Raw genomic sequence first — 18,335 nt, 5'->3', positions numbered from 1 at the left:
TTGTTTGAGGCAGCTTTCTTCTCCATTGTCAAGTTGCAGTTCCAGCTGAATCAGGCATAGCACCAGCTCAAATATAAATTCAGGCTATTATAGTCTATGGGAGACATTGGGGTGGTCCACAGATTGAAATTTTAAAGGTTTCTGGGGTTGGTATTTAGGTCTCCCACCTCCAAAAACCTCTTTGTTGAATTTTCTGTACTTTTATTTAGCTCTCCCGGGCCACTTTTTTGGCACTAAAATGCTGCCATGGTGGCCATCTTAGATTTCCCAATTTGATTTTAAAAGCCTCTGTCTGTCTCAAAACACTTAAATTTTGCTTATTTCAGTTATTTCAGATGGTCTCCTCGGGCTGTTTTAATGTAGATTCATGCCAAATTTGTGCTAGATGGCCAGCTGAGGAGTATCCTTGTTCCACATGCCGTGGGGCATGTGAGAGGAGGCAGGAGCACTGGGCTTAGCCTTTCTGGTTCCTCTAGGGCAATGTTTATCAACTTGGTCCTGGAGTACCTCCTTGCTAGTCAGGTTTTCAGGATATTCACAAAGAATATGCATAAACTTGACTTGCATGCACTGTCTCCATTATATACAAATTTCTTTCATGCATATTTATTGTGGATATCCTGAAAACCTGACTGGCAAAGGGGGTACTCCAGGACCGAGTTGAGAAACACTGCTCTAGGGCACTGTTGTTCAACTGCAGGTCCGCAGGAAATTTCTGCCGGTTCACGCAGGGCCGGCGAGATTGACTAACTTAAATTTCCTGCCGGTCCGCGCAGGGCTGGCAAGATCGACGAGTTATTTTCAGCTGGTCTGCGCTGGGCCGGAGAGATCATGGGGAGCCTCCAACAGTGGCTTTCTCCCCTCTCAGCAGCTCTCCTTTACTTACCAGCATAGCGATTCACGAAGGCAGCCTTGGGGCTTTTGCTGAGTCGCAGCCGCCTTTGATGATGCAACTTCCTCTTTCCTCAGAGGTGGCGCAACCCAACAAAGGACCCGAGGCTGCCTTCCTTAATTGCTGTGCTGGCAAGTAAGGAGAGCTGCTGGGAGGGGAGAAAGCCACTGTTGGAGGCTGGGAAGCTGCTGGGCAATGGGAAAAAGGGACAGCTGCTACTGGACCTGGAGAGGGAGAAGGACAGATGCTGCTGGGAGGGGAGGAGGGAAAGGAGTCTGGGAAGCTGCTGGGCAAGGGGGAAAAAAGGGACAGCTGCTATTAGACCTGGAGGGAAGGATAAGGAGAGATGCTGCTGGGAGGGGAGGAGGAAAAGGCTGGGAAGCTGCTAGGCAAGTGAAAAAGAGGGACAGCTGGTACTGGACCTGGAGAGGGAGAGATGCTGCTGGGAGGGGAGGAGGGAAAGGAGTCTGGAAAGCTGCTGGGCAAGGGAAAAAAAGGGACAGCTGCTATGGGACGTGGAGAGGGAGAAGGAGAGATGCTGCTGAGAGGGGAGGAAGGGAAGGGAGTTACTGCTGGACAGGAGGAGGAGGGAAGGGAGAAGGAAAAAAAGAAGGAAACAGCTGGCAGAGAGATTAGAGGAGGGGAAGGGGAGAGACAGGCATGAGAAAGTAGAGAGATTGATGATGGGAAGGGGTCAGCAGAGAAATAAGCAGAGAGGGACAACAATGCTAGATCTGGTATAGGAGAGATAAAAATGAAGAGAGCAGTGAAGCTGGAATGAATCATGTTAAAAGAAGAGAGGTGGCACAGGCTGGATGGAAGGGGGAGAGGGCAGACAGTGGATGGAAGGGGCAGATGCTGGATTGAAGAGACAGAGAGGGCAGACGCTGGAAGGAAGAGAGTAAAAAGAAGATGAAAGCAGAAACCAGAGACGACAAAAGGTAGAAAAAAATAATTTTATTTCTATTTTGTGATTAGAATATATCAGATTTGAAATATATATCTTGCTAGAGCTGGTGTTAGACATAACTGGGGACTGCAAAGCCCAGGCAGTGCTTCTTTAGCTTCCAGCTGGCTTAGGGCGCTCTCTGCCCTAGTTGCACTCCCCTAAAACTATTCCTGTCATATATGACTGCAGTACTCTGTTAGCATGATATTTTTGTGTAGCATTCTGTAATAATTTGGCTTGTTCAGTTTTCTTGATAGTAGAGGGGATATATGTGAAGGGGAGGGGAGACAGGGGTTTTGTTGATTCTTGCTCTGTATTATTTGTATTTATAAAATGACAATTGTACAGAATATTGTTTCTTTTTATACTTTAATAAAATACTTTCAATATAAAATCATAACTGAGGCTTGTGTGGATGGGATCAGATGATTTGCGGGGACCAAGCTCACGGAGATGGGGCGGAAACGGGGTTTTTAAATTTTAGTCCTAGTAGTTTGCCGGTCCACAAAATAATTATTTTATTTCTGCCGGTCCACGGGTGCAAAAAGGTTGAAGAACACTGGTCTAAAGCGTTCAAGGACAAAGGCGCGCGGACAACTGAGCGCAGGACTTCATCGCGCCAAAGAAAAACCGTATTTTAAAGGGCTCCGACGGGGGGGGAGTGTTGGTGGGGAACCCCCTCACTTTACTTAATAGAGATCGTGCTGGCGTTGTGGGGGGTTTGGGGGGTTGTATCCCCCCTCATTATACTGGAAACTTAACTTTTTCCCTGTTTTTTAGGGAAAAAGTTAAGTTTTCAGTATAATGGGGGGGTTACACCCCCACGCCCTTTAAAATACAGTTTTTCTTCGGCGCGATTAAGCCCTGCGCTCAGTTGTCCACGCTCGGTTGTCAGCGCGCCTTTGTCCTCAGTCTCAGGCAATCCCTCCTGAGATTTGTAGGGCAGCTAGGTGATCCACGTTCCATACATTTACACAGTTTAAAAAGTGGATGTGGCAACACAAGAGGGTACTATCTTTGGGTCCTCGGTTTTAAGAGTATACTCATCTGTCCTGCACAACTGTATACTCGGGAGTCTGCTTAGGTATGTCACCTACATTTAGGACTCTTAGACACATTGCACCAGAATGGAAGATTAGGTTCTTACCTCAATAATCTTCTTTCTAGTAGATATGTCTTGGAGTCCTGATGCCCTGCTCTTTCAGTTAGAATTTGCCTGCTTACTGCCTCGGAGAGAGTGTATGTCCAGAGCTGGAGATCTCCTGCAAGTCTGATCTGAAGAGCAAAATGCCAATCATAAAAAAGTGAGTCTCTCAGAGCTCCATAAGTGTTAGTGCTGGTTGCACTTTGGCAGGTGGGTTGTTCTTTCCACATGGGTTTACATTATGGGTTAACTTGGTTCAATTTTGTCTTACAGATCAGAACAGCAATGTATTATTGCGGATGTTCCCCGTACCTCTTCTTCTATTTTCTTCTATTGTAGCGATGATCAATTACTTTGGTACAAACTGAATGGTGCACTACAGCCTCTGGTGAAGGAGGTGTACTTGAAGAAAGTAGATGTAATCCTTCTGCAACACAACTTGCAAGAAGGGTTATATTACCTATAGTCAGGACTCCTAGATACATCTACTAGAAAGAAGATTATTGAGGTAAGAACCTAATCTTCCATGTTCATGTCTGCTTAACTTTCCCTCCAAAGAGTCTCCAGTATAAGGAGCATCTGCAAAGTTAGAGTGGACATCTTTATGCAAGCCTGAAGCATGCAATAACCCCCCCCCCCCATCTGCACTAGCCAAATGAAGTGTTTCCCTCGTATTGAAACATGGAGCAATGATGTTAAATATTGTCTGCTATTTCCTTAACTTTCTCTCCAAAATGTGAATCTCCAGTACAAGGAGCATCTGCTAACTTGGAGTGGATGTCTTCATGCAAGCCTGAAGTGTACAGCTATGCTAAGCATTGAGCTAAACTTGATGTAGCAGAGATTCTAGCTGAGGTTTCAAAGGAATCATAAGCATCCATGATAGATGAGGGCCACATTTATAGGCCACAGCTAGTGTGGAAACTAGCTTCTTGAGCTTATATACAGTAGAAAAGAGTTGCACTGAGAAGAGTTGCACTGAGAAGAGTTGCACTTTGGATGGTGATCAGCTGTTCATGTATAGTGCATAGCTCTTCTTTCTGATATAGTCCTTCAGTCTAGAATCTTTTCAAGGCAGTATTAGAAGAATCTGCTTCCAAACTACTGAAGAACGTGACAGCTGGACTTCATTAAATCCTGGAGATGATTCCATTTTATATTTAATATTCATTCATTTAGAGACAGATTGAATAGAGATTAGATTTTGTGACATACAGAATTGTTGGTCCTTGAGCCTTTTATGAACAAGTGCAGCCTCTGTTATCTTCAGGGCCTTTCTGATCTGGGCTCCATTTCCTATTGAGGTGGAAAAGGCACCTATTGCCATTTTACTGACAAACTTTGAATAGGAAATGTCCTATGTGGACTAATTCCTTAGAGATGCAGGAGAAGAAGGGTCAGAAGGAATTCATGTGGAAAACAGCTGATTATCAAAAGGACCTAGTAGGCCCTCCAAATTAGAAGAAGGAAGGGATTGAACTGGCTTGTGCACTAGTTCTGAAAGGGACAATAAGGTGATAACAAGATCTGAGCAGGAAGTCCTTTGCACAGGCGTAAGACTAGAGGAGTAAGATTACTCAGATGTGTATTTGAGACATAGGCGTTGGAACAGGAGAGGCCACGGGGGTCATGGCCTCTCCAAAAATTAGCAACCGGAAGTATGGCTTTCCTGACTCCCCCATCTACTACTTCCCTGCCGCTGTAATTTAAAATCTTCGGGCAGTTGACAGAATGAAGTGAGCCTCCTGCTGTCACCTGCCCCGGAAGTGTTCTTTCTGCAATGTCCTGCCTATACTGGAAGAGGAAGTGCTGCAGACAAAACACTTCTGGGGCAGGCTGACAGTGGGAGGCTCGCTTTGTTGGGCTGCTAGCTGCTCAAATATTTAAAATTACAGCGGTGGAGAGGTGGAAGGAGGGGAAGCCGGGAACTGAGAAGGTCGTATCACAGGATCCAACTGAGGGGGGGGGGTGGCTGCTGGGGTTGGGAATGACGTGCTGTACGGGCTGCGAGGGGGGGGGTGAGAAAGCAAAAAGGACAAATATTGCACGGACTGGAAGGGGTTAGGGAAGGCCAGATGCTGCAAGGGCTGGGAGGGGGTTGGGAAGGACAGATGCTACACTGGCTGGGGGTCAGGAAAGGAGGGAAAGAGATGCATGGGTGAGGTGGTGGGAAGGGAGGGAAAAAGATGCTAGTGGGTGAGGGAAGAGAAAAAGAATTGTTGGACATAGGTATGTGGAGTGGGAAGGAAAGAGAGATGGTTTACATGGGGAAAGGAAGAAAGGGAAAATTGTTAGACATGATGGTGGGAGGAGGAAGGCAGAAATGTTAGACTGGGAGGGAGGAGAGATGACTTGTCAGATTCTGGAGTAGGGTGATGGAAGGAGGGAAGAGAAAGATGTCAGAGGTACTGAAGGGGATAGACTTAGTAAATAAGGACAGGTTGTTCACCCTCTCCAAGGTAGGGAGAACAAGAGGGCACTCTTTTAAAGTTGAAAGGGGATAGATTTTGTACAAATGTAAGGAAGTTCTTCTTCACCCAGAGAGTGGTGGAAAACTGGAACACTCTCCTGGAGGCTGTCATAGGGGAAAACACCCTCCAGGGATTCAAGATAAAGTTATACAAGTTCCTACTGAACAAGGACGTATGCTGGCAGGGCTAGTCTCAGTTATGGCGCTGGTCTTTGACCAAAAGAGCCGCCGCGTGAGCGGACTGCTGGGCATGATGGACCACTGGTCGAACCCAGCAGTGGCATTTCTTATGTTCAGACCACTGGAATGAGAAGGAGAGAGATGCCAGACCATGGAGAGAGGAGATTCCAGGCTATGGGAAGGATAGGAGAAATATGCCAAACCAGAGGGGAGAAGGGGGAAGGCAAAGATGTCTGACCACAGGAGAGGTAGAGAGATGGATGAGATGGTGCACAGGGATGGAGGGGAAGGGGAGACAGGGAGGAGATGGTGCACAGCAATGGGTGTGGTAGGGAAGAGATAAGAAGAAATGCTTATAGATAGATGGGAATAGGGGAGAAGAAAGTGTGAGGAGATGGTACATATGGATAGATGGGAATGGAAGACATGGAAAAGTAGATCGATTTTGAGAGGAAAGTTAATGCTAAAGATGGATGTAGAGCAGAAAGTGAAGGAGAGAAAACAGCAAATAGATAAGAAGGCCCTGGATACACAATTAAGGGCACAGACGGAAGGAAGTGCAGTCAGAGACTGGAAAAAGATGGTTAGAAAAATAAAATCACCAGACAACAAAGGTAGGGGAAATGATTTTCTTTTCTTTTTTTTTTTTTCCAAATCTTTATGCATTTTAACATATACATCAAGGCCCTGATTCTCCAAAAGTGCGTCCCGATTTTAGGCAGCTGTAAGCGTCCTACAGCTGTCTAATCAGCCAATCGGGATGCACATTTTTTTTTTTTTCCCCATTATTTTTTATTTTCAAATTTTACATAAAGTGTACAAAATATTAAAATACAATTGATAAATACATAGTATCACTTTTATATCTAATACATTATATATCTAAATTTGATTTTCCCCCTCACCTTCCCCCCACCCTTTTATTACTTTAATATTTAATATTTTTAATTTTCAAATTTTATAGAAAATGTACAACATGTTAGAATACAATTGATGAATATTCAATAACATTTTTATATCTAATACAATATATTCTAAATAAGTTTTATCTCCTCTCCCTCCCCCCACCCTTCTATTACTTTTCATTCATACATTGCATATTGTATAATATATTATAATATATTATGTAGAGATTATTTTCATTAACTCCCCTCTATGTGTGTCATAAAAAAGATATTTATGAGAAGAAAAGAAGAAGAAAAATCCTATTATTTATTCATTACAGTATTTTGTCAATGGCCCCCATATTTTTATAAATTTAGTATATGTCCCTCTTTGTATTGCTATTGTTCTTTCCATTTTAAATATATGACATATTGTATTCCACCAAAATGTATAATTTAGGTTGTTATAATTCTTCCAGTTATTGGTTATATGCTGAATGGCAACCCCTGTCATAATTAATAAAAGCTTGTTATTTTCTGGTGAAATTTGACTTTTTTTTCTCATCATCATTCCAAATAATATTGTATCATATGATATTGCAATATGATTTTCCATCAATTTATTAATTTGTGGCCAAATTGAAATGCTCCCCAGGCAGGCCGCCTATATTGAAGGCGAGGCCCGCAAGACACCTAGGCCCTGATTCTGTATAGGACGCCCGGGAGAGGCGGGGTTTATTTTACACTGTTCAGGAAGAAATGCATTTGTTTCTGTTTCTCTGGGGTTGTACTGCATGCAGAGTCTTGCATCTTAGGGTTTTGTCTGTATATATTAGTACTTTGTTTGTGGTCCTGTATTTGCATAGGGGTTATCTGTGTTCTGCAGTGTACTTTGTGTAGTTTATTTTTGTGGTTAACCATTATGTGTTATTAATAAGATTATATTGTGTGTATATATGAAAAATTGGTATTACAATTAGTACTATTATGGGAGTGGGGTCTGGGGCGGAGCTTTTAGGCCCCCCAAACAAAAAAGCGTTCCACTGCCTATGATTTGAGGTATCCCTTCTCAAAGTCTTCAAATATCCTTTAAAGAAAAGAATGGGAATTCTCAAGCAGCTGAAAAATGTCAATAAAGGCAACTCATGAGCTATTATAACTAAAACTGATGTGTTAGGAGTAAGGCATTGGGCAGATGATTACACAGTGATAGGATGGTCTACACCAGTGTTCTTCAACCGCCGGTCTGTGAAGAATTAGTGTCCCCTGCAAGCATGTGTCCGTCTTCTGGCTTGGCTGCTCCTTATCTTCAGCGCCAGCTGCACTTGTTTGGCGGGACAGCGCACGGTGGCTCTTTCACGCTGCATGTGGCTGACCAATTAGAAAGGCTGTTTCTCTGCAAATGGAACAGATACAACTTTGTGATCTTGGGAAAGGGGGTGAGTCAGTGTTCCATAAATGGTATCACAGTTCCATCTCAGTGAGTGTGACATCTGCAGGATACTATGGTGAGTTGCAATTATCTGCAGCCTATAGCACACATCTCCCATCCAGGTACTAGCCAGATCTGATCCTACTTCGTTTAAGATCTGATGAGTTTGGGCTCTCCTATGGCAGTACTGCTGGGAAATGGATGCTTTGTATTCATTGTAATAATTTTGGGGTGCATGAATCTGGAAGCACACCCTTAGCGCTTGTACTTTTCTCTTAACTAGATATCCTTCTGCAAACTTCTTTTAGGCAACCTGTAGCACTTTCCACCGTAGTCAGTCGATCAGCTCCAGTTTCCGCAGCATCCAGTTGTTCTATACGTCGCTCTCATAGAGCTCTGAAGAAAGTAGCTAAAATGAAGAGAACGTATGGACTATGTAGAGAAACTGAGGTAAATAACATTTCAGCAAAAAGACCAAAACTTACCATTCTCTCTGACTGTAGTACCAGTGTGTTCACTGACCAACACTGAAACTGAAAGGTGAACAGTTTTATTTATATGGACTTTTTCCTCTGCTCTCTTGTCTCTCCTATATGCTTGATTCTACGTAAGCAATGCTCCTTTTTGTTTCAATTCTTTTATCTATAGTCTTTTCTTTAATTGATTTATCTTAAATTTTTTTCTTTAAATAAAGGACATAATAGGGGAGTATTAACGATGGTATACTGAGCTGGAATGAACGGCCATAGAGCGTTTTCATTAATTTTAGTTTTCTGAACTGTTGGTTTGGGTTTATACATAATATAACTGATAATCTCCTTTTTTCACTTTAATATTATGTACAATTTTCACATAGTGCAAGAACCCTATAGAACTGGTTTTCATATCTCAAAAAAGATATAGCAGAATTAGAAAAGGTGCAGAGAAGGGCGACGAAAATGATAAAAGGAATGGGATGACTTCCCTATATGGAAAGGGTAAAGCGACTAGGGCTCTTCATTTTGGAGAAGAGATGGTCTATAAAATACTGAGTGGAGTGGAAAGAGTAGATGTGAATCGCTTGTTCACTCTTTCCAAAAATACTAGGACTAGGGGGCATGTGATGAAGCTACCAAGTAGTAGATTTAAAACAAACCAGAGAAAATATTTCTTTACACAACATGTATTTAAATTCTGGAATTCATTGTCAGAGAATGTGGTGAAATCAATTAGCTTAGCAGGGTTTAAAAAAGGTTTGGTAATTTCCTAAAAGAGAAATCCATAGGTGGGGAAATCCACGGCTTATTCCTAGGATAAGGTACATAAAATCTCTTTTACTACTTGGGATCTACCTAGGTACTTGGGACCTGGGTTGGCCACTGTTATATCAGGATGCTAGGCTTGATGGACCTTCGGTCTGTCCCAGTATAGCAATTCTTACATTCTTAACTCTGGTTAGGGGTGAACTTTGTATTGTTGAATACTAGTTGTACTCTCGGAGAGGATTTTAATTAGCTTTATTTAAAAATCTGGAGCATAACTACTGACAAACAGTATAACAACACACATTTGCACAGGTTTAAAATGGATTATAGGTAGGAAAGATGAGTGAAATGTGTATTCATATTCTTAAATACTCTCTTAGCCCTTTTACTAAACTGTGCTAGACTCTAACACACCTAATGCAGTTTAAAATGGAACACACTCGGCTGTCTTGTGGTTGCTGCCAAATTAGCGCACACTAAAAATATTTTAAATTTATTTTTTAGGGGGTACGTCAGGGGTGGAGAGTATGTGTTCTTGTGCATACTAACTGGTTAATGCAGGAATACTGTGTAATCCCATACTACCTACAAAATGTGGTAACATTTTTTAATCTCTGCATCCTAATGGCAATATTAGCACATGGCCATTAATACATACAAAAAAAGACAAAAAGGCCTTTTGTTATGGCTGTGGTAAAAATGGCCTCAGCATGTGGGAACAACCCGCATAAGGTCACACTAAGGTAATTTTTTAGCCTCAGCTTAATGAAAGGACCCCTAAGTGTGGTGATATGGAGTTTTGTTGTTTATTTGTTTATTAAACAGGGGATGGGTCCTAGAAAGTGCACAGGGTTAATTGAGCACATGGAACTAGCCCAGGGGTGGGCAACTCTGGTCCTTGAGGTCCGGACTACAGAATCCAGTCGGGTTTTTCAGGATTTCACCAATGAATATGCACGAGATCTATTTGCATGCACTGCTTTCAATGCATATTCATTGGGATAATCCTGAAAACCCAACTGGATTCTGGCCCTCGGGGACCGGAATTGCCCACCCCTGAACTAGCTTATGGCTATAGTTTTTCTGTATAAAAACAATAGTAAAACAGAGACCCATTCTAACACACATTATAGTTTCATCTAAAGCAAAAAAAAAAAAATGTGGGTCTTAATTTGGGTTGACATTATATAATCTGGATTTTGAGAAGTCATTTGATAAAATACTTAATGAGTGACTCCTGAGGAAATAAGAAAATGATGAGATAGAAGGCAGTGTCTTATTGTGGATTAAAACCTAGTTAAAAGATAGAAAGCAGAGTAGAATTAAATGGTTAATATTCTGAATAGATAAGGGTAAATAGTGGTGGACGGAGGGCTTTCCTCTGAACTATATGAATAACTAGTATTCAGCTTCTAGCTCTGTTGCTGAGCAGTTTAATTTATGCTAGCAAAAAGGCTTTCCTAAATTAAACCACTTAGCTATATGGAGAGTAGCTGAATATCACCACTATACGTATAGCTAGAAGGGTTATATATATATAGGGTGGGCCAAAAGTAGGTATAAAGTATTTATTCATTATTTCTTTTTATTTTACAGGTGCCACAAATAACATTCATATGAAATCTTTGTATCAGTTTCATTGTTTCGCTTTTACTTGATTATTGTTTAGTAGTGTATTGTACCTATTCAATACCTGTACAATAAAAAGAAATAATGAATAAATACTGTATACCTATTTTTGACCCACCCTGTATATTTAATGCAACTAACTATACACATCATAGCTCTGAATATATGTAACTGTTTCAAATACTGTCACTGGAGTTCTAAAAAAAACACAAAACTATTGAATTTAAATATTGACCTGAAAGGATGTTCATTTGGAGCTGTCCCTCATTATTCCCCCCGGAAATGGGGGGTAGCCAGTTTTCTTAAGTGGACAGTTCTTATTGCCTTGAAATGAATCCTACTTAAATGACTCGATGGAGAGGTGCCGGATAATTACCCTTCTAATGTGGGAGCGTCGAGATGTACAGGACTTTTCCTCTCCTGCGGGCGCCCTTTTCAGTGTACTTGGGAACCTTTTTGGACCACTATGACCCCCCCCCTGGCTCGTAGCTGCTTGCTTAATTGCTGATATTTGTTATGCTACTTTTCTGTATGTCTGTTTATGTTGTTCTGTATCATTCCCCTTTTGGGACTGTATCTGGAAGGAGGACCGGGGGATGGTTTTTGGAGGATGGTTGGGAAGATATGGTGTTGTAGGTTCTTTGTTATAACTTGAACTTCGCTTTTCTTCATGTCTTTTGTTGTCTTTCTGTTGAGCTCAATAAAATATATTTGAACATAAATTCATCTTAAAATTCATACTAAACACCTGTGCTGAACCTTTTTATTTTGATGCAGATACCCCTCTACCCTCCATGCCTCATTCAACCGCTCGGCTGAGGTTTGGATGACCCAGATCAGGGCTTTGGCTAATCCAGTCCAGGTCTTACCCGGTCACTATATATATATATATATACATACACACACACACACACTCACCATAACTTTGTTTTGTACCATTTTATTTTATTTTGTATACCGCCCAACCAATAGTTTTTTCCCGTCGATGTGGTAATTGACCACGTCATTAAAAATTGATTAAAAACTTTATTTTAATTGATAATTGAAGTTACAAATGGATATCCATGCAGGGCTTAGCGACACCTACCTGAGAATAGGTGTGGTAAACTTGGGCATCCCCTAGGCACCTACCTCAGTGACACCTAGCAAAGCCTAAGGACACCTAGGTGCTGCTGAAGCGCAATTCTATAAAAGACACCTAGTGGTTGATTGACAACCACATAGACTAGCGCTTAAAAGGCGTGGTTAGGCATTATTTATAGAATCTGGCCCTCAATGTGTAATTAAATTCTAGCATTGGTAGCCAGAGGATGTGGTGAAAGCAGTTAGCTTAGCAGAGTTTAAAAAAGGTTTGGATAATATACTAAAAAATAAGTCCACTGAAAGGAGTCATCTATACTGGAAAATTAGGGAAGTCTCTTCTTTTCAAAATTACTGAGCTTTGGAATAATTTTCCTGTCCAGTTGCGTGACCTGGGCTCTCTCCAATTATTCTGTAAACACCGGAAAACTTGGCTTTTTTCAAACTTATGATCTTCGTTTCTTTCTATGTTATCCTATCCCTATTGTATTTTTTTTCCCTTAATGTTCTGTAAACCTTGTCGAGCTCTATTTTTATAGAAACGATGCGGTATATAAGCTTAAGGTTGTTTAGTTTAGACTTGGGAAAATCCACTGCATATTTCTGAGATAAGCAGCATAAAATCTGTTGTACTCTAGGAAACTGGTCTTGATGGACTGTCAACCCCGAAATGGGATGACTCATCGCTTCTGTTTCAGCGCGGGATGTTTTATCGCTGCTGCACTGAAATAGCCATGCTGAATCATCCTCTCCATGTCACTGTAGATGCCTCTTCGCTCCAGTGCCATACTAAGAGGGAGTGGAGGTGCTCCAGTGCGCCCCCCCCCCCAGCTGCCATCTTGCCAGGGGTGTGTTGGTGCTTTTCCTCTCCACCACCTCTTCAAAAGTTCACTGGCACAAGCAGCATCTCCTAGCCCTTGCTTGCGCTGGCCTTGGCTCCCTTCTGACATCACTTCCTAGTTGCGGGACCAGGTTGTCACGTCAGTGGGGAGCCAAGGCTGGTGCGAGCAGGAGATGGAAGATGCTGCTTGTGCTGGTGAACTTTTCAAGAGGTATGCAGAGGGGTGCGCAAGAGCGGCATGGAAGAGTAAGAGGGCATCTATAGTTTGGGAGCCCTATATAAATAGTCCATAGTTCTATGTGCTTGTATGAACATCTTATAGGACCACAGAGAAAATAAACATGCGTTTTGCATTGTTTATATTAATTTTTCATTTTGGATTCTCTTGTAGGACTGTACATGTATTGGATTGGAATATTTATTCAGTACTTTATTCTACTATTGTTGTTGCACCAGTAGTTATAGTTTTATATAGGTGGTATATTAAGTTTTGAATATAAAAATAAATAAATATCCTCACATACATACATTTCAGTGTAATTTTGTAAAAGGCCTTTTGCACATGTAAAGCAACTGTTACACATCGACAAACCTGTAAAAATTACCTCCATTATGCAAGTTACTGTACTGTAAAATGTTCAGTTTTTGATATGGTTAGAAAAGATCAGATATTGATATTCAGTTGTATATTATTAAGAAAGCCAGTTCTTTTATTCTTTGCTCTGCTTTTGTCAGCAGCAGGAACAGAAAACTGCATACTTCACCAGTCAAAACCATTTAACTGAAGATAATAGGAAGTTTACCTCACCGACTGAAGATATGAAGGACAAAGCTTTTTTGTCAGATGAAGAGTGGGAGAAGGAGGCAGAGAAGTTGTATGCTTGGTCTCAGGAGTTAACCTTGGAGGAGACTGAAGTTTTTTCACCATAACATTTTTTAGCCTCAATTCTGTCCATAGAAATGCTTATATGATGATACCCACGTCTGGCTCTGGTGTGTGTGGGTGTTTGTGTCCCTCTTACAATTCAAATCAATTTGAGGCATTGTTATCCAGTTGTAGGGTGCAGGAGGGATTAGGCAGCGATCTGATTTTTGTATGTTTTATGCTTAAAAAGTAATTAGTGACAGTGTGTGAGAAAAAAATGCTTGAGGAGGAGATTGAATGGGACATTATGGAGGCACTTAATAGTTTCTACTTGTTTTTAATTATATAGTATTGCTGCTAGAGAAACAGACAAACTGATTCTCAAATTTGCTGTCAGTTCTTGTTAGATCACATCAGTGTATCCCTCTCAGATATGAATTAAGCAAATATATATATATTTTTTAATAAGAAAATGATACACAGTTTAACTTAAAACACATAGATTTTCAAAGCTCTGATAACCGTGTTAAAAAATAGCAGGGTGGAAGCATTTTAGATTTTCCAGGGCATGCTCAGCACAGCTTGCATGCCATTTGTGCTGAGTATTTCAGAGAAATGAGGAGGAACTGTGCCTGGCGCCTGTGGTAGGCACAGCTCTTCTGCACAGACCCAGTAGAGTTCCTGATTCTCGGAGCTCTGCAAAGTTTATTTATTTGTGTGTGTGTGTGTGGGGAGGGGGGGTTTGTTTCACACGCACAACATAGATGCAGCAGTTGTGCCCCATGCTTAACAGCTGTGTTATGACCAATAGGCATGAGACATACAACACATACACAAGCAGCTACTGGCAGCTCTATTTATTTATTCAGTTTTCTATATCTTTCTTCCAAGAGAGCACAGAACAGTTTACATGAATTAATTCAGGTACTCAAGTATTTTTCCCTGTCTGACCTGGCAGGCTCACAATCTGTCTAATATAATCGGGGCAATCAGGGGATTAAGTGACTTGCCCAGGGTCACAAGGAGCAGTGTGGGTTTGAGCCCACAACCTCAGGGTGCTGATGCTGTGGCTTTAACCACTGCCTGTGCCACACTTCTCTCTACTCCCCTTTTTGTAGACCTGCCAGAAAAGTTTGCCCAATAAGAGGTGAGTGTTCACTTTTGTTCATTACAAGGAGTGCTTTTTGGTGGCTGCTACTGTGCTTGGGAGAAGCCCCCAATAACCCTTTTGAGCACTGGAAGCTAAGCCACCTTGCAATTAAGACTTTGAGCACTGGGGCCATAAACTGCTGTTGAGACAGACATGGGAGAAACATAGAAATGTGATGGCAGATAAAGGTCAAATGGCCCATCTAGTCTGCCCATACACAGTACCCATTATCTCTTTCTCTCTCTGAGAGATCCCACGTGCCTATCCTAGACCCTCTTGAATTCAGACACTGCTTGTCCTGGATCGGTGGCTTGGAATGCTGCTACTATTTGGGCTTTTGCCAGGCATTTGTGACTTGGATTGGCCTTCGTGAAGACGGGATACTGGACTAGATGGATCATTGTCTGATCCAGTAAGGCTATTATTATGTTCTTCTGTATTTAGTCTTTAATTCAGTCCTGAGTCTTGAGGTGCAGTGAATTGCAGGAACTGACAAATTTCACTTTGGGCATCTTTGAAGCTCCCCAAAGTAAAAGAGATATTGACCCCAATCTATTTTGTAGAGTGAATTACCTCTCTGCATCTAGGGCAGGGGTGGACTGATCATATGGGTAACGGGGGCAGTGCCTGAGGGCCCAGAGCATTTCCCACCAGCTGTGTGCCACCAAACTCATGGCCTGTTCTCTACTCGACCCCTACTCATATAATTTCCTACTAGAGAATGACTCGGGGACAAATTTTTCCCTGCCCAGATCCTTGTAAGTTTACCTCTGATCTAGGGTCATGCCGTTAGGGGTTTTGAGCTTCATTTAGTCAAACTTTTCATCCAAATTGAAGCCATAGAGTCCAAAGGTCAGAAAGAAGCCTAAGGTGCTATCATCAGGAATAGGAGAAATCTTTACAGCAGCTTATGGAATGTGTGGCACTGAGTTCAATTAGTATTGTATTTATTTATTATTTGCCTAGAAGCGAAGCATAAGTAAACAGACATCATAAATATCATTACAAACATAAAACCATACAAAATATAATCTAAAAATACCTTAAAAAACACAGAACAGTTAACAGCGATCATCATCAGTATTCACAGCAATCCTCCTCACAATCCCACAACACAGTCGCCTATGGCATTTCAACAGTCTTTTGAATGTTATCAAATTCCCCTGTTGCCGTATATATTGCGGAAGCCTGTTCCATTCCTCTGGACCAACGCAGGAGAACACTCATGCTCTTGCTGTTTGCAATCTTAGCTCCTTTGTGGTTGGGATCATCAGTGGAACGCAACTTGGGAAGTACAATATGATATGACAGACAATCGTTTATGTGTTTGGGGGCCAATCCATGCAGACTTTGATAAATTACCAGCAACAACATATCTGACCCGAAGATGCATCTTGAGCCAATATAACTTGATGTAATAGTCAGGTACATGTTCACCTTTTGTTAATGTAAACAACATCCTAAGGATGGAATTTTGTACAACCTGTCCAGTCATGGAGCTCTATACTATTTACCACTTTTAAAGTATCAGCCATGGGCTGTGCTTGCAGATTTGCAGATAAACAAGAGACAGTCCTTCCTCATGGAGCATACAATCTTCTACTACTACCGTGTTTCCCCGATGATAAGGCAGGGCCATCAAATAAGACAGCCCCCCCTTTTTAGAAAAAATTGTAAAAGAAGGCACCCCCCCCCCCCCGCAAATAAGCCACCCACCGATACCTGCGCTTACCCGAATCGGGTGGTACGGTGGGTGACTCCGTGTGGTCCCTCCGTCTACCGTGGGGGTCGGCAACCCGCGGCTCCAGAGCCGCATGCGGCTCTTTTCCACCTTTGCCGTGGCTCCGGTAGTGTGTCACGCAGGCATGCAACTTACAAGTCCGGCGTCGCGGCGGGAAATAGCCATGCTGAGCAGTGAGCTCAGCACGTACACAGATGAAAGCCTTGCTTGCTGATTGGTCCGGCGGCCGTGCCGCCGGACCAATCAGCAAGCAAGGCTTTCATCTGTGTAGTGCTGAGCTCACTGCTCAGCATGGCTATTTCCTGCCGCGACGCTGGACTTGTAAGGTGCACGCCTGAAAAAGAAATCATCCTGGCCGGGGTCGGTGTCATGCTCCGGAGATCTACAGCCTTCCTATCTCCCTCTCCCTTCTACCTGCTTCCGGCCACATCCCCTGCTCCGCGGCTCTCTTCGGCAACTCAGCAGCAGCGATCGACACAAGCTTCTGACGTCGGGGCCTACCCTCTGCGAGTCCCACTTGTTTCAACTTCCTTTTTCCACAAAGGCGGGACTCGTAGAGGGAAGGCCTCGATGTCGGCAGCTTGTCTTGATCACTGCTGCTGACGAGTTGCTGAAAAGAGCCGCGGAGCAGGGGGGTGTTGCCAGGTGCAGGTAGAAGGGAGAGGGCCAGATGCAGGACTCGTGGGTGAGGGAGGAGAAGAGAGAGAGAAAGAGAGAGGGGAGGGAAACAAAAGGAAATATTTCATACTGGGCTGGGCCGGAGTGGAGGGAGGGTGGAAAGATTCTAGCTACAGGGTGCAGTAACAAAGGAAAAGGGGGGGAAAGCTGAAAATGGAGATAGTGACACAAAGAAGAGAAAGGGTAAGCAGGACCTACTGAATAAGGATAGAGATACAGAGGGGACATGAAAGGGTAAATAAGGCATCCCCCCGAAAATAAGCCCTAGAGCATATTTTGGCCTTCCAAAAAAAATAAGACAGTGTCTTACCATCGGGGAAACACGGTATTAACCTTTTCTATAGTGCTACTAAATCTACTCAGCGCTGTACACATTATATATATATATATGCAAGTACTTTCTCTGTCCCTATTGAGCTCACAATCTAAGTTTTTGTACCCGGGGCAATAGAGGATGAAATTAGAGAATGACACGGGGACAAATTTTTCCCCATCCCCGCAGGAACTCAATTTCCTTGTCCCCGTGAGTTTTGTCCCTGCCCCTACCCCATTCCTTTAAGCTCTACCTTAACCAGACAAGCCTTGAACACATGATTTTTTTTTTTTTTTTGTAATTGTTTATTTTTGCAATGCACATCAAAAAGGTACACCAATGGCAAAAGACAGCAACATAGAATAGCATATACAGCAGCATACCCAAAACATCACTCAACTTCAGAACATGTCACTCCATCCCCTAAATATAAAAGTCCATAGAACATACAGTCAGGATGAACTCTGATGCGGACGATCTTCAACTTTTACTTCCACTAGACTCGTATTCTACAGAGGAATTTCTAAATATCAACAAGAAATTAGGTACAATTTCAGATTGGCTAGACAAAAATAAACTAGCAATGAACATAGAGAAAACAAAAATAATAATAATAAAAACTTTATTTTGTATACCGCCATACCCAGGGAGTTCTAGGCGGTTCACATCAATTAATCTAGGTTACAAACAATTAAGTCGTTGAAGTTAACAGTTTAGGAATGTACAGGTCATTGAAGTTAGCAGGTAGGAATATACAATGAGAAGGTCGTAAACAGGAATAAGCAAGAATGTACAATAGGAAGGTCATATACAGAACTTTCAAGTTTCAAGCTGGTAGACAGC

At 42.3% G+C, this 18,335-nt stretch overlaps 1 protein-coding gene across 14 annotated transcripts in view; it reads left to right on the top strand.

The window, feature by feature from the left end:
- The window catches only part of C6HXorf58 (chromosome 6 CXorf58 homolog), an 86,952-nt gene extending 71,970 nt beyond the window's left edge, over positions 1 to 14,982 (top strand). For 9 of the 14 annotated variants that reach the window (XM_033949263.1, XM_033949261.1, XM_033949260.1 and 6 more), the window contains 2 exons: positions 8,260 to 8,401; positions 13,481 to 14,982. In XM_033949263.1, the coding sequence (XP_033805154.1) occupies positions 8,260 to 8,401; positions 13,481 to 13,675 (337 nt within the window). In that variant the 3' untranslated portion in view covers positions 13,676 to 14,982. Of the gene's footprint in view, positions 1 to 8,234; positions 8,402 to 10,791; positions 11,525 to 13,480 lie in introns of those variants that run through there. The other 5 variants (XM_033949257.1, XM_033949264.1, XM_033949266.1 and 2 more) reach the window with 5 other exon arrangements.
- Positions 14,983 to 18,335: the final 3,353 nt, after the last annotated feature.

This window comes from Geotrypetes seraphini, chromosome 6 (assembly GCF_902459505.1).
Source record: "Geotrypetes seraphini chromosome 6, aGeoSer1.1, whole genome shotgun sequence".
NCBI lineage: Eukaryota > Metazoa > Chordata > Amphibia > Gymnophiona > Dermophiidae > Geotrypetes > Geotrypetes seraphini.
This window is presented reverse-complemented; position numbering and strand designations above follow the sequence as displayed.